The 27,000-nt window shown below is 41.9% G+C and overlaps 1 protein-coding gene across 1 annotated transcript in view; it reads right to left on the bottom strand.

Moving 5' to 3' along the window:
- Positions 1 to 12,929, bottom strand: part of esamb (endothelial cell adhesion molecule b) — a gene marked incomplete at its 3' end in the record, with an annotated part of 30,961 nt that extends 18,032 nt beyond the window's left edge. Inside the window, exon 1 of the mRNA XM_079272440.1 lies at positions 12,857 to 12,929. Coding sequence (XP_079128566.1) covers positions 12,857 to 12,911 — 55 coding nt within the window. The 5' untranslated portion in view covers positions 12,912 to 12,929. The remainder of the gene's footprint in view (positions 1 to 12,856) is intronic.
- Between the last annotated feature and the right edge of the window lie 14,071 nt (positions 12,930 to 27,000).

Here is a 27,000-nt window from a genome sequence, read left to right as displayed (position 1 = left end):
CAGTAACAGCAGAGCAGCCTCTGAGCTGGTGAAGAGTCAGTGTTGTGCTGAAGGAGGTTTGCCGACACGGGGGCTCAAACCGGTGGCTTGTGGTTGGAGGACGGTCACCAAACTCAATATGCTGCCTGATGACTGTTTCCACTTCAGCATGCTTCCCAACAAAGAGACCATAAGACTCATATGGACCATCTTATTTATACAATCACAAATCCTTCACACTTTCTATTTCAAACTAATTAAACCAAATGAGGCACAATATAGAGAGAAACAGCGATGGTACACAACAGGAGAGATAAGCCGAGTCGCATCCAACACAATGGAGAGCCGCAGTAATGGAGCCGAGGTGAGAGGGCTGTAATCAACATGGATTATATCAAAAGTGTAAAAGGGATTTGATGGCTCCCAAACCCTGACATGATGGAGTTAGCGAGGGAGGCTTTTAAGGCCTCTCGAGGGTCTGCTTGTAAATACATTATTAACTGTGCTTTTGTAAAAGTGCTCCCTTCAGTGTTTAGATAGCAGCTCCCCTGAGACGGACTGTGTGCCGTCTCTGTGGACTGGTCAGAGACACATGAAGGAGATTTATTTGGTGTAATCCTCTTGAGCTACTTTACTTTTCTAGACATTAAGATACAACGCTGGTGTCGTACCGACTTGTGGAGGCCCGGAAACAAACTGGGTAAATGAATGAAACGCTCCGGTCTGATCAGCAGCAATATGAAGTGCATTTCATTTTATTGAGATACGATACGCTGCCTCAATAAATGTGTCAGCAACAGAGAGTATGGAAAACTATCGAGTACCGAGTAGGGCTGCACAATTCATTGACATTTTATTGAAATCCCAAGATGGCCGACTGCAATTTTCAAATCGCAGGAGGCACAATATTTAAGATGAAATATTTGATGTCATGAAGTGCTAAAACAACTACTTCCTTCATTGATTACGGACACAGCCACCCATTTGTTTCCGGAGCCGTTGGTGGAAGTAGCTAACGAGCGAGACGTCTCTTCTTACTCATCGCTGTGGAGAGTTGCCCATGAGCGGCACCGACCCAGCAGGGCGTATGGATCGGGTAGCAAGGCACACGCGTCGCTGTTCCTGTGTCACGAAAATGAGCTGGTAAATGAAATGATAACGTGACATCATTATGTGATATAAATGATATGTGAATCCTCCAGCCTTCTGTTTGTGTTAATTAATATCTTTGGATAGATGAATCTCACTTTGGCGCCAGTTAGAAATAACTTTAAAATCCACTTGTCACGGTTGCTCTGGGGTCCTTTTTATTTAGTGTGTTTAATCTTCACGGATCACATGAATCAAATGCAGTGCAGGGCCATGTTGGGGCTACTCGGAGTGTGTTATCTGGTTATGAAAACACTTTACATGTAAACAAATACTCCACAATACGTATCCGACAGGCTCCTCTAAATCTCTGCTTGTTAGGCGGCAGTACGGGGTTAAGCCTTTAATTCTGCCACCGTTCAACGGAGCGTTGATCGGTGTGGATGGATGAGGCCACTGATGGAGGCGAAAGTCGTGTTTGTTGTGGAGGAGGCGATTATGGATGGAGAGGTAAACGGGGGGCGTTTGTGTGCAGACAAAATTGAAAATGTAATTTTGTGCAACAGTCGTTTAATAAATGCAAGCGAGAGCTGTGAGGACGAATGTACTCCGGAGTGTTCAGGCACACGGTGACGTTTCAGGCACATTTCTGTCGCGTGTTGCCCTTCAACCTCTCTGCTCCGGAGACTCCTTTCCCCGGTGGCGTCCATCTGTGGCAGCCTCGCGGATAAAACAATCACCGTTTCTTAGGTCAGGTCGCTAAGCCGCCTCCCTCTACGCTCTAATCTTATCATCAGCCCAAGCTAGCTTAAGCAGGGAGGCAGACAGGATAGACAAAAGTCGCACACAAAGAAGACATCGTGATGCGACCACTGTGCTTTGACTCGTGAGACAATAGTAATGGGCATGGTGACTGTGTGTCTGGTCATGAGGGATGTAAACTATTCAATAATGCAATAAATCACTATTGTGTAAAACCACAATGTTCCCCTGCATAATACCGTGTTGTTGGTTTGAAACCTCAAATGAACTCATTTGTGTGGAATCAATAATGTGCTGTAACTTGGGAAATGGAGTTAAACGGCGTCTACAAGTAGTCCATAAAAAGCAAGCTTTATATTGATGTTTCATATTGTCACATTATCAAATGACTGAAATGAAAATTAAAAAAGCAGTAATTGCAAAATCAAAATTTGAAAAATCAAATGAAACTGGTTCACGGTTTCAGATATTTGGGTTGCGTCTCTTCATTTTTACACAAAAACATAAAGAGCATAAATGGTAAGAGGCTTTTGGATTGTGCTCCAGCTTATACAGTATGCATGATCAAAACGCAGCATGTGCTGGTTAAAAGGGACTCAAAGAGAGACTTTTATCAACTCCCACATATTAGGTTGCATCTGGTTTGACTCTCAGGCCCGAGCTGTGAAACACTAACGCGGTGAAAACGGCCCGTCTCACCTTTGTTTTTAAGCCATTGCAGAGAAGGGAGAGAGGCCTGCTGGCACAAACCATCGTTGCTGCCTTCAGCTAAACCGATTAGGTCCAAGTGTTGGTACACAGCCCCTGTCCCGTCACCCACCAGCTCTCTCAGAAGAAGTATAAATACACCAGGAACTGATAGAAGGATTAAACAACCTATCCAGATATTCCTTTTTGGACAGGACTAGTTTATATTTCACCGGCATCAGATGATTCTCACTCAAAATGGCTACTGTACTGTACTATAAGGGGAATGGATATCCAGAGACAGAAAACTGGTGGGCTGACAACAAGCAATGCCAGCCAAAGTTTAAACAGGAGTCAGCTGATTTTAAAGAGTCACAGCCGTAGAAGGGCAGAAACTTGTAAATTGATTCCACAGCGTAGCTTCTCAAAAACTTATATTTTTTTGCATTTTACGTGACTCTTTGATCAATGCTTTCAAAATAAAAAACACTGGCATTGCACAAAACACTGAAGTGTACTGCTGGGTAAGCTGTACGTCCTTTAATCATGTCGCTCTATGATTTGTGGGACTGCAGCAGTTTCACTCATTTTCTCATTTCAAATGAGCGAGGACACAAGAGTGCACTGATGAGAAGATCTAAATGCACGGCGGCCGCTGCCAGGATTCTACTTCAGACTCCAGCAGGGTGTCTGTCCGGACTTTGTCCTTCTTTTGGGTACTTAGTCTGTTTCAGCGCGGAGGAGAACACATAAATGATGGAATAGTGTCTTCAATGCTACAAAAACCAGGCGGTGTTTTAGTCTGAATCATTGATTAATCACAAGCTGACTTGCTGCAATATGAAAATGGAGCACTGGTCATTTTAAAGAGCCATTTCTTGCCGTGATACATGTCTGTGATAAAGTTATTTGCAGCAACTTTATTCTTTTAAGCCGTTAAGACGTTTACGTCTGCTTTGTTACGGGTCAATATCGTGGCTCTAAGGCTCATTCTGAAAAATGTTTCACTTTCATCTCTCGTCTGCAGGCATTTCTTTAATGAACTGAAAGAACGACAACAATCCTGTAGTCTGTTTACAAAACAACCATATTTACAATTATAGCTAGCATTGTGTATTCTACACTGTAGCATCAGAAAGCTTCATATGAAATACAGTTAACTACAATTAACAGCAAGCCAACAAAACCAAAAGATAAAAGACAACAACACAAAGAGCAAACAGGGGAACATTCAAACTAATACGATGTGACAAAACATCACTTTTAGGTTTATCACACATCTGAAAAAGAAATCACAAGTTGCCAGAACCCCAGGGGAAGTCTTTAAAGTGCTCGTTTCTTCCAATCGTTAGATCAAATGGAAACAGGAAAAACTACCAATCAACACATGAGAGGCTGGAAATATTAATGTAGATTAAAATAATAGATTTGTACTCGATTAATGACTCAAATGATTACCGCTGTACTAATCAATACTTTTATATTAATGGATCAAGTGACAACATGTATGTAAGAGGAGTCGCTCGTTGTGATAAACCCACAGAGACTTTCAGCTCGTTGCTTTGGCGTTACCGACCCCAACGCTGAAATGTTCTGGCTGACTCTCTTTCTCTATTTAAAAAGGAAAAGGTAAACCGACTGTGCCCGACCTGCTCAGCACCAAACAGAACACGGACACAGATATCGACTCGCTGGTGAACAGAATGCAGCATTTAGCCGCCACAGAGCCGGATACTCCTCTCAGGAGTCGGTGGAGACCAAAAACAGAGCTAAAAGTAGAGTCAATGTAGTATTTGGAAATTATTTGCTAGAACACTAACTCAATCTATAACTAAAGTTGATTTGGTGGATTACCAATTAATGGTGCTTTAATTGCTGGCCATGGATGGATTATTTGTCGTTTCCGTTCCATACAACTTCACAGACTCCAAATAAATAAGACTTTTTGAAAGCTTTGAGGGAGTTCTTCTGATCTTGTAATCTCTTACACGTTTAAGAATCTCACTTTATTTATTGGAGATTTTACTCCAGACTAAAGGGGCTCAGCGAAGATCGATTACATGTTCACAATCTAAACTTGGTAAACATACTTAGTACACCGCCTGGTCCTTTGACAACATCAGTAGCTCTGCTGAGAGACGTCAGTGTCGGCGACCTTCTCGTCCACAATCATCCTCTGACGGCCGTCACATGCTCCGTACTTAGAAGGCTGGAAACTATGCTGCTGGTGTAACATTTGTCAAGGTATGTATTCCTCAATACTCTGAAACTAGACATGTTGTGTGGACTGTCAATATCTTGACTGCAGAGTAAAGACGGGCTGAAGACAATGTACTCCGTAGGTGCAGTTTTCAGGGCCGTCATTTCGCCTCCTCACAGGTTTCTGAGATGATTCTGTATTTCTTGATACCGGAGAAAGTTTCGGACTTCCTCCTGAAATGAAGCCCATTTGAAGTCTGAGCTCTGCCGGTAAAAGGTCCCATGGTTACTGGGCTTATCAGGTGTGAGCAGGTTTCATAGAAGCAGCTGTGTTCGCCAGGTCAATTTAGAGGACCATCCGATCTCTGGGCTGGAAATAGAAATGAGCAAATTCCACTCCTGCAAAAAAAAACCTCTGAGGCTAGACTCGCTCTACAGACCCTAACATATGGAAGTCAAAGCATGCCTGCCTGCTGACACAGATACAGGAAAGTGCTTCTCAAAGCAGTTCATGTTTTTGGTTAATTTCATTTCAGGATTGGTAAATATGACATTTAAAAAAAGGTTGTTTTCAGCATGCGTGTGACTATTTCAGGGTGGTTTATAAAACTGATGATTCAAACAGCTTTGCCACACATTGACTCTGTGAGCAAATTGTCCGTTAATACACTCAAATGATTCAGTCAGACGTCTATATGTACTTGGTGCCGAAGACTGTAATGGAGTTTAAATGGCGCCGTGTTTGTGAAAACAGCACGACGTGTTAATATTCGGTCTGTTGTACGCTAATGGTGACTAAACCACTTCTGAGTTATCTTTAATGGAATAGCTTTTCCATTGATATTGAATAAAGCTTGAATGTCAAACAAAACAAAAATGTCATTAGGAAATAAAATAGTCCTATAAAATCATTCATGAAGACCACATGGATACCATTAAAGACAGTGTTAGAAATGCACCGGTTGTACTGGTGCCAAATGTGCATGTGTATGCTGTTGGAGAAATGTATCATACCGTTCTTATAACTTGTATCACTAACCTGCATATAATCTTAACCCTCTTCCCATGAAAAGGCTGGGAACGTTGGTGGGTGCAGCTGCAGACGGAGGACGACATCTGCGAGGGGGAGGAGACGAGATAATGCGCATATACTCTGTTTTGTCTATTCATTGTGGTTAGACCTCAGAACCATCCGTGGGGTGGAAAGAGCTCTATCCATTCAGCTGCATTATTATTAGTGTCTGTTCAATAAATGTGTTTTTATATTTTAAGAGTTTTCTCATCTCGATTATTTCTCACCGGGAGGTTAAAATGATTATTTTCCACCACAGTGATTCTGGGTAGTTGGTGTAAGTGACCAACTGATAAAAAAAAAAAATAAATAAATAAAATCGAACTCCTCAAACAAAAACATCTCTCGCAAACAATTCTCGCTGCAGGAAGTAGGACGACTGCTGCACATGTATTGTGGGAAAAGTGTGAATCAAGGACATCCCAGGCAAAGAAAGTGTGTTAGTGACGACATGAATACCAGTCGCAGGATAAATAACTGACTACATCTCACTGAACTCCCACATTATCTGTAAACTAGAGTTCCATGTAGAAAACACTGTTGGCCGCAAAATGCAAAAACCCTTTTGTTATTAAATGCAGCAGCCTCTGTGTGTGTTCTGGAGCGGCTTAGAAACAGGAGCCACCTGTTTCACCTCCGTCCTTACTCTTCATCCCAAAGAGCCAATTATTCCAGCGTTTGACACATCACAGAGTTCATAAAACACAGGTCGGCCTCGTGTTCTGCTCGGTAGGTTCTTTCTAATTCGAGCGTCAACATCCCCAAAGGTATTAATTCTAATGGCAATCGCCTCGCCACCAGAGGGGCCAAAATAAATATGAGCCGCGAAGTAAATTGATGTTACAGCTGCAATAAACACTTGAGGGCTGAAAAAAAGGAAGCGAGGGGATTTAGAGAAAGCTCAAAGGCCACCGGCTGAGGGTTTGATGTAGGCTGTACACAAATGGTGACCACATGATGTCCAGCAGCACATTAAGTCTTTAGGCCACATTCATCTTTAACGGCTTATTAACATTTCGTGTCGGTGTGTTTGGACTTTTATGCATTAATGGCCCGAAAATGAAATTGATTCTTAGATGCATCGCAATTCTCTCCTATAACAAGGGGGTTTGTTTGAAGAGAAGTCTGTATTATTTGTTTGTAAGTGAGGGCAGCTCAGAACATACTAAATGATGTGTTTTTACTACGAGGATGCTGCTACAGGCCCGGTGTTATTTATTCTCCTGGTAGTTCTCTTTGCAATGCTTGGAAACCTTTCCCTCCTTTAACACATCTCTTCTATTTGTTATTGATATTGAATTAATAAAAGATAATGGAAGTTAATTCATCTGTTTTTTAATCATGAATCATTACAAATATGCAGTGTTTTTAAAATAACAGATGGTTCCCCAGTGAGAAAAGAAATCATGTATATATTTGATGCATCAAGAACAAGAAGACTCGATAATGGTTTCAGCGTCGCATCGTAGCTCTCTGAATCTGAATCAAATCGTGAGGTGCCAGAGATTCACACCTCGACACCAAACCGTTCACCTTCCCACCGCTAGCCACAATGCTAGCTTTCTAATGTTAACTTTCACAGCTCATTCTACAGGTTGCTAGCAAGAATTAATTGTATTATCACAAAATGATACTGTGGCAACTACAGAAATGACTGAAACATAGGACAAAAAGCAAACAGAAAAAAATTGTGCCTACAGCCAGGCATGCTCATAATGACAATGCTAGCAATTCATCCCCTGAGGACCACGTCATTTTGGTGCCAAAAATAAAGTCATTAAAATCCATCTACTAGGGTCCCTGAATGTCTTCAGCAAATTTCATGGTAATCCATCCGATAGATATTCAGATATCTCACCGAGGATTCTTCCTCTGGGGAACACGAATGTCTAAACAAAATGATATTCAATAATTGTTGATACATGTCCAAACCAAAGCAGTGAACCAGACACTGACATGGATGACAATGAGATATGATTTTGAGATTCTATACAGTTTATTCAAGGTGCCTTAAGGATGCCTGGAAGGAAGGAAGGAATCTTCTCATTTTAAGGGCACAAGATATTAAGGAAACTGTTTCATGAAAGTCAATTAAAGGGAAAGCTGTAACATTACAGAGGCACATATTTAAATCTGCGAGGAGGGTGTGTTGCCTCGCCACCGCAGGATTGAACCGAGGGAGCTTCTTTAGCCTCAACCGACCACGCCTGAAGCCTGTGAGGCCAGGTTACACCTCAAACCAGATGACAGCATTCATCTGGCCACAACCCCCCCCCCCCCCCCCCCATCTGGCGAGACGGTTGGGCAACAAGAGAAAGGATCGAGGATGCTTCTCACTCCTCCACGAATATTAATCTCTCATCTCTGCGGCTCCAATTCGGTCCTTTCACAAAGCCCACCAGCATCACAGGGCTATCACCTAGCATTTTAAAACTAACCCGTCAGGAATACAGCATGGCAGAAAACCCATCAAACCCTGTGACATCCCCTTTTGCTTCACTGTAATAGCCAAACAGGACCCTAATCCTCCAGCGTCTGAGGAAAACTCATCTGCTGCCACCAGTTCCTACCTGCACTACAAAGTCAAAAGAATAAAAGGGAGTTTTTTCTTCACAGGCCAGCCGTTTTCACTCATCTTACCCCTGAAAATCGATCTTCCTCTTTGGATAAAAGCAAACATTTTAAAATGCTGATGAAACATTTTTTTTTTAAACAGTCATATTTGCTTTAAAAGGAAAATAGCCTCTGCCAGAGTGTAGCAACCTCTCGCAATTACAATCGACGCTGCTTTTCAGTTAGAAGAACTGATTCATTGTTACGAGTCGTCTGAAAATGAATTCCAGCAGTGTAACAATGCTTTCACCAGCATTAATAGGACGTCTTTGTCTCAAACCGCAAGATAAATGTCCCTCGGCCAATCAAATGTCGCTGGAGACGGTAGTTAGCGGCCTTGTGTTGTGCGTTTGTATGCCTGGTCTCTGAAGTTCACACACAGGTTTCTACCCAGAGCAACGGTCTCATTTAAAGAGGGACAGTACCTCATTAGTGGGTGCCATTTTCCCAGCGTGCACCTCGTCTAAATCATCAAGACCCGCGCCCACGCCTGGGGTGTAAATGACTCCTCCGCTGCATTATTTATGGGCTCGGATCAACGGCGACATCAACCTACGGTTAGCAGACGCAAACACCCTTCCTTTGGAGGCTTTTTCCTTTTTTACGGAACGCTGGTGACTCAGACACTGTGAGACTAAAGAGCCAAACGACAGTCCAACTGGCTGAGTGGGAAGCTTTTTAAAAAGTGTCCCGATAGACAAACCGGACTGGTCACCGGCAGCCACATCATTAGCCACATGAAGATGGAGCGTGGGTGGAGAGGTGACAAGAGGAGACGCTCACCTGTCAGGCTGCAGCACCAGCAGCTTGTATGTTTACGGTTAATTATACCGCAGCCTGCAGGGAGCCTTTAAGACGGATTTAATCAACTAAATGAACAGAATATAAAGTCAATACAAAGTGTGCTTGATAGTCATACAAACCGCAATTGAAGTACGTTTTGCAGCTCTATGTTTACTGATGATTCCTGCTGAGAGGATCCATCTCTTTTGCGTGTCTGTGACGATATATTGTCCCTTAAACACTGACAGAGTATCTAAATATGCCGACATCGCACTCAGAGAAACACTCTGGAATGCTGAAAATAAAACGTTAACATCTGAGTGTTAATGTAAAACTTTAACAGCTGAACGCCTCACTGGAGACAAACCAACCATATGATAAGCATGAAACATTAACTCAGCATGAAATCAACAGTTAAAACATCATTTCAGTACTCAGCAGGTGCTACGTGGGTTTCCCTTGGTAACTGCTGCTGCTGCTGCTGCTGCTGCTGCTGGATGTACGCATGTCTAAATCAACTTGATTGCTTTCATACTCAGTATTAAAAGATGTCCGTAACTGTGCTGGTAAACTATTTATTATCACTTCCTGTCACATTTTCGACAAGAGACGGCCTTTACCATATGGACGTCTTTGCTTCCTCTCATCCATTTCTCCTGCAGATGCGATATTACTGCTGCTACAGACAACAGGTGGAGTTGTGCATGTTCTCCTGGTGCCTGCGTGGGTTTCCTGTCCTCCCACAAACAGATGCAGGTTAGGTCAATGGCCACTCTTAATTGCCCGTGGGTGTGAATGGTTGTCTGTAAACTCACCAGCCTTATCTTGAGACCCTCAACTCCTTTAAATCAAGGTTGAGGACTTTTCTGTTTGCTGCTGCCTTTAATTGAACCAGATTCAAGGATGTTAATCAATTTCTGCATTTTACTATACTACTGTATACACTGCTTTTTAATGTTTCAATAATCAATGTTCTTAATTGTTTTTAAATCTCCTTTTCTTTTGCCTTGTGTTTTGATGCTTTTAATGGTTTTATGTGAAGCACTTTGAATTGCCTTGTTGTTGAAATGTGCTATACAAATAAACTTGCCTTGCCTTGATATCATGCTTGAGACTGGCTAATTGGCAGAATTGATAACTCTCCTGCTCTGTTAATTAAAGAACTTTTTTACAAAGATTTTTCACAAATGATGCCTCGTCTTCTGGAGAGAGTATTATTGGACTGTTATAGAGTGATGCGTGTGTGTGTAGCAAATGACTAATGCAGCACAGCGGCAAACATCAAAGCAAGCCATTCAGCAAGAAACATGCCGATGACTCGGTGCGTCTGATGTGGTTCACTTCATTTGCATCAGCTACAATGTGCAAAATTATTTTACCTTCATAACAGCAAAGAAAGCACAACCTGCTGATACAAACGTAAGAGGAACGTAAATTTATTTGTACTGTAATCATGATGGGAAATGCAGGACAATGGGAAATCTTGTTCCGCTAATAAACCTCAGGAGTTTATACAACAGACTGTAAATATCAGTGTCAACATGGTCGCACATCCATCAAAGTTAACTCTGCACATTCAGATTGTTTTAATCACCTGCCTCAAAGACACGTAAGCTCAATGAGCCGGCACGCAAAGCTCCAATCAACGCCTGTCAAGTGTCAACCTCCACTACTGTAGCTGTCACTGGGTGAATACAGTTGAACGTGCAGCAGTTGTTGTGTGTAGAAACAAATACTTTTTCAGCGAGTGTGGCGAGCATGAGCCAATTAATTTGGACCTGGTTTTACATAAGAGAAGCCTTAATAGGCTGCACCGGCTCTTTCTGCCTCTGGGCCCTCTGCAGGGGTCTCTCGGTGTGTTTGTGACACACACACACACACACACACACACACACACACACACACACACACACACAGGACCGGATCAATTAGGCTCCCACACACCGAGTAAAGTCTAACAAATGTAACCGCTCCGGAAACTGGTGGCAATTTACCAGTTTGAGTCAGAGAAGATAAATAAAGTGACTCACACAATGTACAGCGTCGTCGGGATGTTTTCTCAGCGGCAGATTGTTCCGGTAACGAGGAAACAAGATCACCAAAGTGTTTGTGAGTGAAGAAATAAACAGCACCTTTTCCCCTATCAGGTGTGAAAATGAACACTGGTGTCATTCAGTGGCACCACCAGGGGGTCCACGGCTACCCTGATACAAATCACTGAAAAAAAAAGGGCTATAGCTGGCTCGCAAACATCAGCTTACACCAGAGCCTAGTGGCCACAGTCTCATTTCAAACCAGCAGTCACTGAACACAATCATGCAGAAGCCCATAAGAACAATGAGGATTGTAAGTCAGGTGTCTTCTGCATTGTTAAAGGACATCATACACAACTTTCTAAGTATTTTCAGCACTCAAAAGTGAGTTATAGATGGACATAATGTCCCCTCTCTGTCCTTTCCAATGCTGCTCCTCAGTGAAGCCTGAGTTTGAACCAAACAAATCCTGAAGTAAAAGACATCAGCTGTAACAATCTCTAATTTCCACACTAGAGGGAAGCCGGCATCGGGTCGGAAAAGATGCAGCAGCAGCACGGTTTACAGAAGCAGGATTGGCCAATTCAGAAGAGCCTCAATCCAAATCTTTGAGTTCTGAATGATGCAGAATGAGTTGATAAGAAAGAGAGAAATTTAGAGTATTTAACACATCTCGTCAATATTGTTTGCATTTGTCTGAGATTTTGTAAGAACTTCCAGCTCCGAACTGAAATGCTTCCAGTCCAAACAGACGTTTAAGTTGACGCTTCCAGAACATTTGGTTTGTCTATTTTCTTTAACATTTGGTGTAGATTTGTGGAGTTATTAATGAGTAATTCAATGTGTTATCAGTTTAAAAGAATTTAAAGCCAAACATCAAAAGAAAAAGTCAATACAGGATGATTTGAACCTGCATGGCCCAAAATGTGACTGCTGGGATGTCCAGAATTATTTTAAACGACATCCCAACTCTTTCAGGTAGATCCATGCTTTTATGTTATTTCCAACCTCACAAGGGGCAATAACCATAAAAAAAGAAAAAGCTAACAACACTTCCTTGAAATATATATGTCAGGGCATTCAACAACATTATGCCCTCTTAAGAAGAGTACTCTGCTGTGTGCTTAAAAGGAGCCCGGTAAGCTCCAAGAGCAGTAGCAGCAGCCACGGCAATACAAAGTTACATATTTCATGAATTGTCAGCGTTGCTTGTTCCTGCATTTAAATTCAACATTTCGCTGGATGATGAAGAGGAGGAGGAGGAGGAGGAGGGGGGGCTTTTCAGATCGACACATTGACAGACTAATCTGCTCCTACTGCCAATATGAATCTGAGCAATGCATTTGAATACACTGTTAAAGGTCATATAGCTACAGTACATAGAGTAGGCCACTTATTGTAGTAAGTCTACATAACCGACTTAATTCATCGATATTAACCCTTAAAACGCACACCAGCTTGTTGTTAAATTGATTAAGTTGGTTAAAAGAGAAATTGTGTTGTTTTTCTTGACTTTTCCCGTTTAAATATGGTTCGAACCCCACTTTCCATGATACCAACAAACGGCCACCGCACTCCAACTACGCTCGCGGGCTGCCACCTGGAGCAGCACCTGCAGCGCGCGGCCCAATTAGCTTACCTGGAAACATCCATAATAACATCAGCGTGGCTCGAAGTCTTGTCTTTATCTCCATGGCGCAACATCCACCGGCTGCTCCAGCGCACACGGGAGCTCCTTTAAAAGTTGACACCGAACACACCTCTTTGCTCCTCTAACCACGGGCTTAATTGTCTTTCGGGTGTGCAATTAACTGTCCGCAGTTAAACCGGCGCGGCGGCAACGTGTGCAAGTGACGCTTCCTCTCCTCTCCCCGTCACGCAGACAGACAGCGGCTGACATCGAAGGCTGGCAGCGCCACTCGCCTTCACTCCACAAACCTCAGGGAGCATTCAGGTCTTTTTTCCCGTCCTCGTCTATGTTTAGTCACCAACCTGCTTCACTTTCTGCAGCTTGAGTACGTGTCGCTCCCTCTCTCTCTCGTGCTGCTCTCGCAGTGACCTGTAGGGGCTTGTCGACCCGCGTGAGCTGCTCTGTGACGCCCCCTGGCAACGAAAACCTGACTGCACAAATAAATGCCCTTCAATAGGCAGGTGAACGGTTAACGCGATTAACAGGCAGAGTCCTAAAAATGACAGCATGCTATTGACAGTGGGAGTGGTTCTGCCAAAACAAATCTGTACTATTATAGATTTTTCTTTTTCTTTCTTCACTATTACGACAATTATTCTTGACAAACTTGTTCATTCAAGTTTGCATTGTTTCTGTGATCGGTCTTGTCTTTTTATACAGTGAATGATGTGAGTACAAAACTCACTCTTTTTAATTTCTTAATTTCCTGCCTGGAAAAAAGACTTGTTTAGATGACATGAGGACAATCATACTTTTGTTGGTTGCTGTCCTGTTTTCTCTCACCTTTTGTAAACTAGTTGTGTGCTAAACACTGATACATGTGGGTGCTGTAAAGAGTGGATATTTAAATTGTACTTGTATCATATGTATTGTTCTGGAGCTGACAGTATTGGTATTACTTAAAGAATACACTGGTGGATCGGGGCAACAAATCACCACTGAAATGAAAAAATAGGTAACAGGGTCCATTGTTGTGTTTCCTCTCTCAACGATGTGTTCGCAGATTTAAAGTTAGCTTTACAATGTGAAAAATAACCAAAACAACTTTACCGTCGCTGGAGGTTTTTCATGTGCTTCTTCCACTTCAGTCAGAGTCCAAATCCCTCATCGTGTGTGTGAGATGTTTGTTTATGTGTTTGCCCTGTGATAGTCTCACACATCCCCGCACAGGACAGAAATAAAAAAGGGTAGAAGTGTACTCTGTTGCTCTTATAGAGAGACTTAAATATAAACCATTAAACCTGCTTCATGTTGATGTTTCTGTCCACTTAGAAGCAGCTGAAACAATCCGTAAAAACAGCACAGACATATCATCATCTTTTAAGCTGGTATGGAAAAGTAGTTTGCAAACACTTGCCAGCAGATGCAGAGAGTGTTTCCTCTGTTTTGGTCTCCACCAACTCCTGAATGAATTATGTGGCTCTTTAAGTGTTCTTCTCCAGCTTTGTCTCCAACTTTGTTTGTCCGTTGTTTGGCGCTGAGCTGGTAGTGTAGGCTACAGTGGATTTTTTGATTTTTTTTTCTTCCAAAACTGTGCTGCCTCTGGACTGTTGAGAGTGGTGAGACAGAACCAACACAGTAAAGTTGCGGGCCATAAAACCAAAACCATGAAATGAAAGACGCTAAAACGCTCTGTCGAGCAGAGGGGAACTGAAGAGTCTGGTACTGATTAAATTCTTAAATTGATAGGGGACTCGCTCTGCTAGAAAACTGTTAAACTTCATTCCATCTCTGTGACTTTGAAGTCAGCATCAAGGTGAAGCGATTCTGTGTTGATGGTGGCTTTAATTATGACTATTTTACGGGCAAATATTGCATCCTATTTCATCTGCAAACATCAAAATAATGAAAAGCTCAGCCAGAACAACTCTCAAATACACTTAGTTCCATATAAATGTAATGTCAACTCCATTATCATGCAGCACCTGATCTATTACAAAGTGTAATTCGGAGCAGGAGCAGGAGTCACAGGTAGTGAAGTCTCACAGGAACACACTGTGTAGCCACTTAAACAAGAGAACAGGAGCTGCCGTGGGATTTGACATTGTAATGAGAGTCTCAGGTCCCGGCTCGGCTCGAAATAAATGGGTCGTCGGGTGAAATATTAATGTAGGTGGGTCGATGTGTTGTATTTTTAATGCAATATAATGAATTTTTTTACATGATATTAAAGCGTCACATGTTTTTCCGAGAGCACTGCCTGCACCTTTGCATGCACTGAAGTTCACAATTAAGTAAACACCATGAACTTGCGACGACCTCATTCAAACACATCAAGACGTATTGTTAGTTCTTTTGTTTTTATTGAATCTAATTTATAATAGAGATACTGTCTGACTGACTGTTATAATCCTGATTTATTCATCTCGCTCTCATATATTATTGAACCTTCATCTATTGTTGTCAGATTTTAGACCTGATCATTTTTCAAATGAGGATAATAATAAAATAACTGGGTGCCTTACTGTGCGAAAGACATGGGATTGAAGAGGAAATTACACTGTGCTGTATTTCTTTTTAATTGCTGATTACCTATATTAATTATGGAGTGCACTTAAATGTTATTACTGGGTACTAGGGCAGGAAAATGGAGACAGCAGAGCAACAGTGTTGATATTGCAATCAAGAGATACAGTCCCTTGGGAAATTACAATGTAAAACTCCTACAATGCAGGTCTGTGGTGTTAGACTGCAGTGGGATGCATGGAAATAATATTGAAAATAAAGACCTGCACACTCTTTTCTGTCAGGTCCAAGTACCTCCACTTACTCAGAGCTGCACAGTGATAAAGTCAAGCTCTGAGGAAATGGTGCAAAACAAACACTTTGAATGTTTTGAATGTTCCCCCATTCAGTAAGCTACATTTCCAGCAGGTCAGGTATATTTTACGAAATGAATTCAGCAAACAAATGCTACAGACTACTTCACCACCTGCCCTTTCATGCAAGGGCGCACATGATTTACAACTGCACAAAAGCGATAAGAAATGTCTGTGTGGTGGACTTCTTCAGTATCTCTGTGATTTGTGTCAATTTCAGCAGCTATCTATATGAGGCAAAACACTCCCCGCAGTCTTCCTGAACACATTCATCGTTAAAGTTCATGGAGATGCTGTTATCTTGCTGCCAGCTGGAGGAAGATGAGCGTAGCCTTGACAGTCTACTACCTCTATGACTGGACTTCTTTGTGGAGACCATTTTCTACTCGTTGCACTTTGCTCCGCTGTATTTTACAGTGTGTGAAGACATCAGCATGATGGATTACTGTTATTTATACAAAGTGCAAAGAGATCAGATTCTCTTTTTTATTTGTATTATTTTGTGCCATCTAGTGGTCGACACCTGAAGCACTGGTTCTCTACCTGCTTTTCTATTTCTATTTTTAGGGGTTGGTGTGCTGCGGGTAAAAACACTGAACAGGTCAGCAGTCCCTCGCAGGGCTAATTCAGAATGACAGACACTCATTCACACTCGTGCTTGTGTACCTGTTGGCAGCTTTGGTCTTCTCTCTTGACCTGCGTGGCTTTGGACAGAGGGAGGAAACACCCAGAGGAAATCCATGTGAGAGCACGAGACCTCGCAATGTCCTCTTAGAAAAGGCCACAGCAGGGAATCAAATATGTACCGTTATTGTTAATTAACAGCCACCATGTTTCCAGAGGGTACCACTGATTCAAATGAGAAAGAGAAAAAGAGCATCTTAATGTAAAAGAAAAAAAAATTAAGTATGTTATCAAATGCTGAGGTGGTTGGATTTTATATTTTCAAGGGAAAAGTCATGTTATTAGGCATTGACGCTATAGTTCTGCTGCTTTTTAAAGGATATTACTGCCACAATTCTCTATTTTTATCCCTGACGATCAAATCCCCAAACCAACTATGTCTCTCACACACTATGTCTGTCATCCAGCCCCAAGAGTGTTTGTGCCTACAGAAAACCATCAGTTTTGCACGAGGACTTCTGTTTGAAATGGGAAGTGACACCAAGTATTCATAGTGTGTGACCCCAGTATTCAGGTCCACCTTCATAGCAAATGATGGCGCAGGATGAAATTGCTGATAAGAATTTAAACTGGACAGACCTCGTGTAATGGTGCCTTATCTCCATAAAAAAGCCCCATTATTTGGCAATATTTGCTCTGTTGTGGCCACTTGTCTCTGTTGGCTCCACATTACAAACTTTTGTTCTGCAGCCTATTGGTGTTAAAACTAACACCAACTTTTGTGTGAATTATTATGTTTCTAAAAAATACCGAAGAGGTCAAAACTCCAGCATAAACTTTATTATACAATATCGCAATAATGTTCTGTTTGGAAGTAGGTGAAGTTGTTCCAGTTAAGAGTCCTCAGCTTTGCTTGTGGCTCTGTGAGACTGTCCTTTGGCAAAGTGGGGCTTAAAGCTAACTGCTAACATAATTGCAATGCTCACGTACTTTGGTTAAGCAGGTGTAAGGTTTACCATGTCCCCCATCTTAGCCAAGCATGTTAGCATGCTAATATTTGCTAATTAGCACGGAACACGAAGCACAGCTGACGCTGATGGGAATGTCATTGTTTTGTCATGGCTGAAAATACCAAATATATCAGGCTGCATTTTGGGGAAAATGTACAAAATGAGGAATAACATGGCTACAGTGCTCTCATTTGATTTAACAGTGTAAGCAAAGTGCTGTCTTGGCTTTGAACATTTTACTTTGTGCACAGTGAGCATCCACTAAGCAGCTTCAATAAAGTGCTGAAACAAGCACAAACATGTTCTGTTTGTGATACTCATAAACAGAGAGTGAGAAATGTGTTTTCTAAGCTCCTTGATGTGAAATTCAAGGGGACAATTAGGCGTTTCAGAGTCTAATTAATGTTTCTAGAACAGTTTATGCTCTAAATTAACACATGACCTCAAAAAGGCGACAGAGCAAATATGGGGACGGTATAGTTCTCTCTGAATGAATCATTTCTGTACCCAGTGAAGTACATGCATATCATTCAAACCGAAATGTTCTCTCTCCAAATATCAAAAGTTATGGGTGACACGAGTCCTCACTGTGAAATCGGAGCTATTAGTTTGCTCTGGACATTGACTGCTTCCTTCCTGCGTTTCCATTAAAAATGTAGGAATCACACTGACACACTCATATTGTGCAGCAGGAAGACTCACAGCAGTAAATAATCTCAGCTGCTACTTGTGTGCGGGAGGCTGGATGTGTGCCACATGTTTGGTGATATGAGCCCTCTGTGTGATGGGCCTTCTGTCATTTATCGCTCTCTACCTTCATTCCAAAAGGAGATTAGATTTGGAATATGCAGCCTACGGAATATGAAGATGACCTCGGCTCGTTTGTTTGTTGGGGTTTGTTTTCCAGGAGGAGATAATTCAATTCTGCTTGTGCAGCACAAAAACACAGATGACACAATTAATGAACTGCATGAGTTTGAATCTGCATTTTGGACGATTATTTTTCGTCAGAAACAAACATCAACAGCAAAATGTTTCTTTCTTCTGCAACTGGATTATGATTTAGAGACAACAAAACAAGCATGAGAAGATGTTGAAGACATGACAAATCACGGCTGAGCCTCGTCAACATCATTGTCCAGCTCAGGCGAGACGCTTTCTTCGTCTTTCTTTAATAACAACAGCCAGGGTGCTCTGACTGGCCCTCTCATCCTGAATTTCATTCAGAAGAAGGTGACTACAAGCTGAGAGAGATAATGAAAAAAGAAATGTGATACATATGGACAAAAAGATGTTTTGTTGTTTATGTTGATATAATTCTGCATGATATGATACAGTGATGCAACACAGATGTTGCTCCAGCAACACATTTAAAGAGGCCCAAATGGTCATTTGTCATTTGATGAAAACACAGCGGAGATTCACCTGAGCTGCTGTGCAGTCTTAAGGATAATTTATTCATGTCCCGCTCTCTTCTAGGTTATAATTCCAGATCTTTAGTCAGTATTTTCTGCTTTATTTTGGTGTACTCACCTTTGTCACGTTTCCTGCCCTTGCGTGTTTCCCGCCTGTGTGAGTTTATGCCCCGCCCTGATTGTTGTCACCTGTCCCTCTTTAGCCCTGATTGTTGTCACCTGTCTCTCGTTAACCCTGCTGTCACCTGTCCCTCGTTATCACCCTCCTTTCATTGTTTATTTTGTCGGTGCACTCCACTTTGTCTGTGCCAGTTTGTCCTATCTGTTTTTTGTGTGCTTATCAGCTGTAAGGTACTTGTTTATGTCCTAGTTTTTATTTTATTTATTAGTTTCAGTATCTTTTGAGCTTGTCTTTGTTTTGGACCTGTGTGTCGGACACTGCCTTCAGTTGAAGACATTTTTATTAAACCTCTCTGTGTATCAAGTCCTTTGTCGGCTGGTGTCATTGTGCTGCTATCGATTGATCGTGGAGAGATGCATGTGGGAATAATTGCCAAATTGTGTCTCTATCATCTATAATGGTTCCGTAGAGCTGCCACTAACTATTGATAAAAGTAAAGAAAATAAAGATAAGTCGGTTGTGGTGAATTAAAACAGTTCACTCAAGCAAGCACAATACAAACATTTATGCCTCAAACCTGATGCTCATTTCTGTTAAAGACTCATCAATTAAGTGACTATAGCAGCTACCGGTATACTGTTTTAGTATTGATACTGTAATAATAAATTATGTAAATAATATGCTCTATACTTGTATGCTTATATTGCGGAGTTGTGAGGTCACATGTAAGTAGGTCAAATACTCCGAGCAGGGCATTCCTGCGCCTGTTCGCACGATAGAAACCGATACTGTGACTCTGGAAGGACACATCTGCTTAAACCACCAGATTAGGGCGGAAACTGCCATCTTAGAGTAGGAGAAGAGCTCTCTCTTATCTATTCACACAGAGACTTCTGAAATAGCTTAGAATTGCACCCTTTCGGCACCTCGAGTGTTAACAACATGCACACACACTGATTGATGATGCAGAGAAGGCGGATCCGGACGTGAGCCAGTGTGGGTGGAGATGCCCAGTGCTCCAACCAGGCTGCTGTTCTGCTAAATACAGCCCCGCCTGCAACTTTGCTTTAACCAATAGGCTTCCATCAGAAGAACCTATAACACGCATGCGCACTCTGTCTAAGCGCCTTTTAGCTTTCACTTTTCTAGGTCCGTGCACGTATAACTGCTGGACATAATACTTCTGTTACAAATAAATGTTATTGCTTGAATTGAGCTAAATGCCTCGACCTCAGTCTGTTCACTCGAGTTACATCCTCAACAATACTGAAATTCAGGCATAATTTTGGTTAAGATATGAAATGTTTTCAAACAATACCCAGATGGTATTGTTCTAAACCAGCCAGTGAACCAGGCAGGGTTGAATTGATTTGTCCATAGACAGAAAAACTAACACAATGTGAATTTCCTTTGTCTTTTAAGACATTAACCGCTTAATCCAGTTTACCTGCTTCTGTAACTTCTGAAGAAGCTTTGCGTTTGGGAGAAATCCTCTTTTGGATCTATGTGATGATTGCACCAAGTGAAATATTCAGATCTAAATTTGTATCTTTTCATAGCTGCACAAATCAAGTCATTTGAATATGATAGTTTTGGCTATTGAAAAATTTGAGGTGGGTACTATCTCTAGTTTCTGAAATGTTATGGCCCAAACCTATTGATTGATTTGGTAATTAAACTAATTGTTGGTTTCATATTTTCTGTATGTACATTGTTTTCATGCACTTGGACTTGTCTAAATAGTGTTAGTTGTTCCTGAATGTGTCTGTTAGATACTGTTAAATACATTTTTATGGAGCAGACATTTGACATCTGGTGTGAGCAGGGTGGCCAACCTACAGGCTAAAACTCAATTTAAAACCTGTATCAGTGCTGGCACTTCTGCTGACCCGTGCAGCTCTGCTACATCCCAGGAAAGATGTGCAGTTATGACATCAGACCAGCAGAGGACTCCCATGAGCCTCGACTGCAATCAGTCGCTGCTCTGAAAACTGAGTTGATTCTAAAAATTATCCCTTTTTCCTCCTCTGTCATTCTTTTCAATACTCCTTTCATAAGCATACGGTCATTGCAGATGTCCGCAGATGAAACCAGCACATGTTACATGCAAGTACAAAACATGGAGTGTTTCAATGCAATCCAATTCCAATAACTTCCTCACACAAACATTAGGCAGAGGCCAGACTTGTGACGTAATGCTGCAGAATAGAAATGGGCCCTTGAGAACAAGTGGCAATTACATGAGGGATCTATTTGTACTGAGCAATCAGTGGCTGAAGATGTGGAAACCGAGAGGCCTTTTTTCCCCTCTTCATTTCTGGATGATGTCGTTGAAAGTGCAGCTCGTCTCATCAAATCTGTGTTTCACAATCCCACAAAACAAGTACTATTTTAATTCCCATGAAATGCATTTTCTCCTGAAACAACACAGAACTATCAACAGCAAACACAGCCGTCTGAAAATACACACATTATCATTTTGTAAATAACAAAGACACGTATCATAGCAGTACGTTGATAGATCATCCTCACTTGACAGACATGAGAGAGGGTTGATGATTAATTCAGTCATTTAAAGTTGTGAATATGCATGCATAAGTCAATTGTGATTTACTGTGTTTGATATTCCTGCTTTTGCTTACTGCATCATGACAAGACAAACATTTAAAAAAGCTTGACAATACCAAACTTATGTATGGGAAGCCCATTTCTGCCAAAAAAAAAGAAAAGTTCGTCAAGATTTAAAAAATGGTCATTGTAAATCTGAATTATGTACATCAGAGTTATAAAATAAGAAATCAGATTTGGACTTAGTCAGTCGAGAGATCAACTGAGATCAAGTCAAAACTATGAAAAAGGAAGTCAGAAATGCAGTATAAGATTGTGAGAATTTCACTTACAAAGTAAAAACTATAAACTAAAATGTTCACATAAGATAAAAGTTAAAATGATGAGCTAGGAAGTCATAACTTAGAAGTAGAAAGTCAAAAAGTTAAAGCCTTACTGAGTTAAAGTTTTGATTTTGATCTAATCTCAACAAATATTGAGTATAATAAACCAACAGAGCGGCACTTCTGAAACAACTTTCCTTCTCTAGTGGAAACTGTCTTCGGAGCATGAATCTACATTTGGAAAAAAAAAAAAAAAGAAAGTCAAAAGAGTTGAGGGGAACTGTAAGATTCATCACACAGCGTGCCGTACTGTAAGCAGCCTCATTATATTGGTTTATCAGATACAGCAGGACTCAGGGCTCCTCAGGGCTCTTCCAGCTCTCTGCACAGATCAGTACAAACAACTCTTAGACTATGTGACACCGCCATTTAAGAGCCTGACTAAAGAGGGGCACTGTGTCCTCCCTCTGCTGGCAAGGGTCCCGAAAAACATAAGCCTCTAAGCCAAATGTTGCAGCGATAGTAGCTGCTTACCTTCGCACTCTTGTGCATTGGATGTAAATGACTTGGTGCTGTTGGCTCTACGCTGCTGTGACTCTCGGCCTATAAATAAACTCCCCGGCCCTCCTGGCTATCTGAAGGTCCTTTGAACTTACTCACACACATATGCACACACACCACTGGGAAACAATAGACCCGCTCATGTGACTAATGAGATTTCTGACAAGGTATGTTAGCAGGTCAAGAGCTAAGACCCTCGACCATGTAAAGAGAGGTAGCAGGAGCTCAATTAGAAGCTGACTAGTAATTGTTACGACTGGTGCTGTGAGAGAGAAGCAATATGGAGTTTGTCATAATGAGATGGAGCCAGACGGTGATCGGAGACACATAAGGTCAGAGCCGGGGGGGGGCGAGAGGCCAACAGCTGAATCTCACATTCTTCACCGCAGTCAGACAGACTGCCACATCCCACCATCTGTACCTCCCCTCCCTGTGCTGTCAACACACACACACACACACACACACACACACACACACACACACACACACACACACACACACACACACACACACACACACACACACACACACACACACACACAAACACTAACCTACCGAAAGCTTGAATACTGTTAAATCCTAAAATTCAGCCACACACATAAAAAGACAGAAAGAACAAAGAAATAATTGAGCTGGATTGAGCTGCAGATGTTTTCATGATTGTTCACAATGCTTTACAAATGCGTTTACTTCATTCAGGAATAGTTTTAGGAAACATGTGTCTTTGCTTTTTGCCGAGAGACTCCATGGGTCGCTGCACCAGGCCACACTAAAGTCGGTACATAACCCCAATACCACCATTGTCATTTTCACACTTCGGCTTTTCTACAAATTAAACAAATGATGTTTAAATGGTGAACTTTTAAGGCCGGTGGAAAGATATTTAACCACTGGATGAAGCCAGGCTAGCAGTTTCCAGGCTACATGCTAAGCTAAGCTAGCTGTCGCCAGACACCGGCCTCACGTGGGGAGATATTCAATTTTCTCATCCAACAGTCAGAAGAGTGCAGAGACTGTCCACCCAAGAACAACGATAGCTTCAGTTGTTCGACGAGTAACCTTAAACAACCTCTGTTCGGAGCTCTTTCCCAAGATGTCGAACTAAACTAAACTCTCTCAATTGTGAAGCTTTTATTGATCAGTTAAGTTTAAGCTTACACAGTCTCACGTTACAAATCTAATTTTAAAAGAGGAAAGAAATTGAGGAAACAAAGGAGAGTTAAGATGCTATTTTGAAACATGTACAGGAATAGAGAAGTGGAGCTCTGTAAAACAATTGCGGAGCCCGACTCTTCCTACATCAAAACAGACAAGCAGAAGCACATTTACGTGATACCAGAGTCTCTACTGAGGACCTCTCTGAAGTATAGAGTTGAAGTTGAAAAATAGACCATTCCCATCCGACACCTCTGAGACTCCACTTGTGAGATGCCTCTATTTTATGCCTGTTAAGCCTTTGTGGCCCTTAATAAGCTACACACTTCCACCGAAGCCGAGATTGAAGCCATTATGGGGCCCCTCATTGTGTCGTGCCTTGCAACAGACATCTGGAATCCTCTTCTGTTGCCCAATTTCCCGTCCCATTCAAGACGGACAAAGGAGAGCAGGAGTCACACCGTCCAAAAGTCGCTCTCCATCATGTTGGGTTCTTGCAGCTTGACACGGAGACAATACGGTGGAGGAAGAAGAAGTGATGTCACAGAGGAGCCGGTCTGGTCTGTGCTGAGAGGAGGGGGGGAATGAGTGAAACGAAGATCATACCCCCAAGGGAGCTGTGTTTGTCCACAGTAAGGAGGCCGGAGGCCGGGCACCAGAGGCCAGATTGTGGAGGGAGGAGTTGGGTGTGAATCGACAGCTGCTTGATAAATCAGAGAGTGGATGCTAAACAGCAGGACCGCACTGATCTGGAGTGGCGAGGATGCAGAGCGACTGTCAGCATGCACGCTCTCCATCATCGTCGTCAGCAGCCGAGATGATGGTGACGACGACGACACTGAGAAAGCGATGATGGCTCTGTGGAGCTGTCGATGCTACTTTGCAGTGCGATTCTTTTGAAACGATGGCCGTCGTCAGCACTTTAGAGCGTCAGGTTATTTTAAACCTCACACATTTGCCTTGACTGAGAAAAAGAAAAAGAAGATGATCTCACAGGCGAGCATGTGGAATATTCACCCCTTGTGTACTGCAACTTATTGCATATCTTATACTATGAATGTTCATACAACAACGTAACAATCATGCTCGAGACTAACTGGAAAGAAGAATACATATCACACTCGCATCCTCTAGGTGTGTTAGGAAAAGGAAACATTTTGGGATGATGTGATGAGCAGTGTTGAAAGAGTTACTAGATTATGCAAGACTGAGTGTTATGCTGTAAAAACACCCATGTTCTCCCAGCAGCCACGAAGAAGGCAATCACAAGAAAACACCGATTCTGGTGGCTGGATAATGTTGAAGAGAGATATGATACGAAAAGCTTCACACATGATCTGAGAATTCAGAAAATTAAGTAAAAATAAGCTGCTTGTGAAGGAAAAGAACACAACTAAATAATATAAAATACAGTAACGAGACATAAAGAAGAGATATGTTCTCCCACACTGTTTACCTCACTGACACTATACTGTTGGTCTTCCTTTTGATTCAACATTATGCAAACAAACAAAAAAGAATTTACAGATATAAACTGAAGAGTGTAGCTACAAAAAATAATTAAAAAAGAACTAGCACTTTGTATGCAAGGCAAGGCATAGCTGCCATTCGTGTAAGTGCTCCAGAAAAAAAAGCCCGTGCAGTCAATTTACTATGATTCAGGGTTCTTTCCAAGGACTAAACAGCAGTATCCCTTTTAGACTCCGTTGACGTTGTTTGCAATCAGGAGTTTTGCAAAAACAAAAATATTTAAGACATCCAATACCTAAAACTTGAGTTACTTCCGTTATGACAGCTGTGCCTACGGAGAGAGGCGTGGCAGTAGCCGGGACTCCTAGGAGGACACTACTGAGGGAAATACAGCAGAGTTAGACACAAATCCTCACAACTTCAACTGTAAACCCAACATTTAACCTCTGAATCAGTGCTTTCTCAACCTTCTTGGCTTGTGGCCACTTAAAGTGATACAATACCAGCTTGTGACCCCTTGTCACAGTTTATAGTTTTGAGGCATTAAAAAACATTCAGTATTCAAACTATTTTATTAAGTTTATTAAGTTAAAACTTTCCGTAAAGTCAAGATAAAATAATTTCTGAGCTGGACGGTAACAGGTGCTTACAGCGCTAACACTGTAAGCACCGTTAGCTGTGAGCTACCAGCTCAGCCGTCGCCATGTTAAGTGCTGTATGGAGGCCATGCTATGCATTTTCATATTTAACACCTAACAGGCCCAGTGAAACGGAAGTTAGGGCATCTTCAGCTCCTGTCCAGTGACAATTCCCCGGAGAAACGGAATATGTGAGCGCCGTTAAATCAAATCACCGCTAAAAAGTGGACGGCTAATTCCTTGTTGCTAAAAGTTGCAGATTGATTAACGACTGGACATCATATTATTGCCTGAAATTGGTTTGGAAGACTAGCTTACATAAGAACACATCATTTTTTTGTTTTACAGGAAGAAAAGATGCTTGGATTTTGATACAAAAATACCAAGAAATAGATGTTTTGTTTGTTTTTTGTTATAGGTGCACAATATGACCATGGATGTGATCTTAAATATTTTAAAAGGCATTTTCATTAATCTTGACTTTAAGGAAGTTTTGATTTATGTTTATAAATACAATTTCCCAAAAGCTAAAGCATGAAATCTATTCTATTCATGATACCTCTCAAATCCAAGACTCATAACTTAAATAATAACCCTGACCCAGAAATAACTCTCCCTTTTTCGGATCTCATTCCACTGGGAGGACTTTTTCCTCATTTAGCTCGAGATTTGCCACACCCGCTCACACACCAGCGCGCGTGCACATGCACACACACGGCGCAGATGTCGTCGCTGTCTCTTTAAAACACTCACTCGAGGTTGGCGTGGATTTGTTGCGGAGGAGAGCAGACAGTGCGGACGGAGCTCAGCTCGGCATGTGCAGCGCTTCATTTTCCCTCACACTGAAGCCGCAACTCTGCCCGGATCAGAGCAGACAGAGGGAGAGAGAGGGCAATTGTTTTATTTATGACCGGGCTAAATATAGTTAAACCTCTTTTTTTGTTTGTTTTCAGCAGCAGCAGGGCATCTTCGAAATAAGTCGTGTGTGTGTGTGCGTGTGCGTGTGCGTGTGTGTGTGTGTGTGTGTGTGTGTGTGTGTGTGTGTGTGTGTGTGTGTGTGTGTGTGTGTGTGTGTATGTGTGTGTGTGACCATGCGGGGATGAAGAAGTGCTGCTGCTGAGCTTTGTTATTAGGTTTCTCAGGGGTGCTGCTGCTGCTGCTGCTGCTGCTGCTGCCATGGCTCTCTGGGAGTGACATGAAAGTTTTTTTGGGGGGATGATTTCACCCACTTGAATAATCCAGTTGAGAGTCAGACTCCTTACACGGTGCAGTCTTACCTGGTTTTGGTATTTTTAAATAATCTGGGTGATTTTTTTTCTTCCTGTCTGGAGGTTTGATTTAATTGATAGTGGACTGTCAAGAGGCTGCAGACTCGGGGAGAGTGTGGAG

This window comes from Melanostigma gelatinosum, assembly GCF_949748355.1.
Source record: "Melanostigma gelatinosum genome assembly, chromosome: 7".
NCBI lineage: Eukaryota > Metazoa > Chordata > Actinopteri > Perciformes > Zoarcidae > Melanostigma > Melanostigma gelatinosum.
Note: the sequence above shows the minus strand (reverse complement) of the source record. Positions and strands in the feature narration are given on the sequence as shown.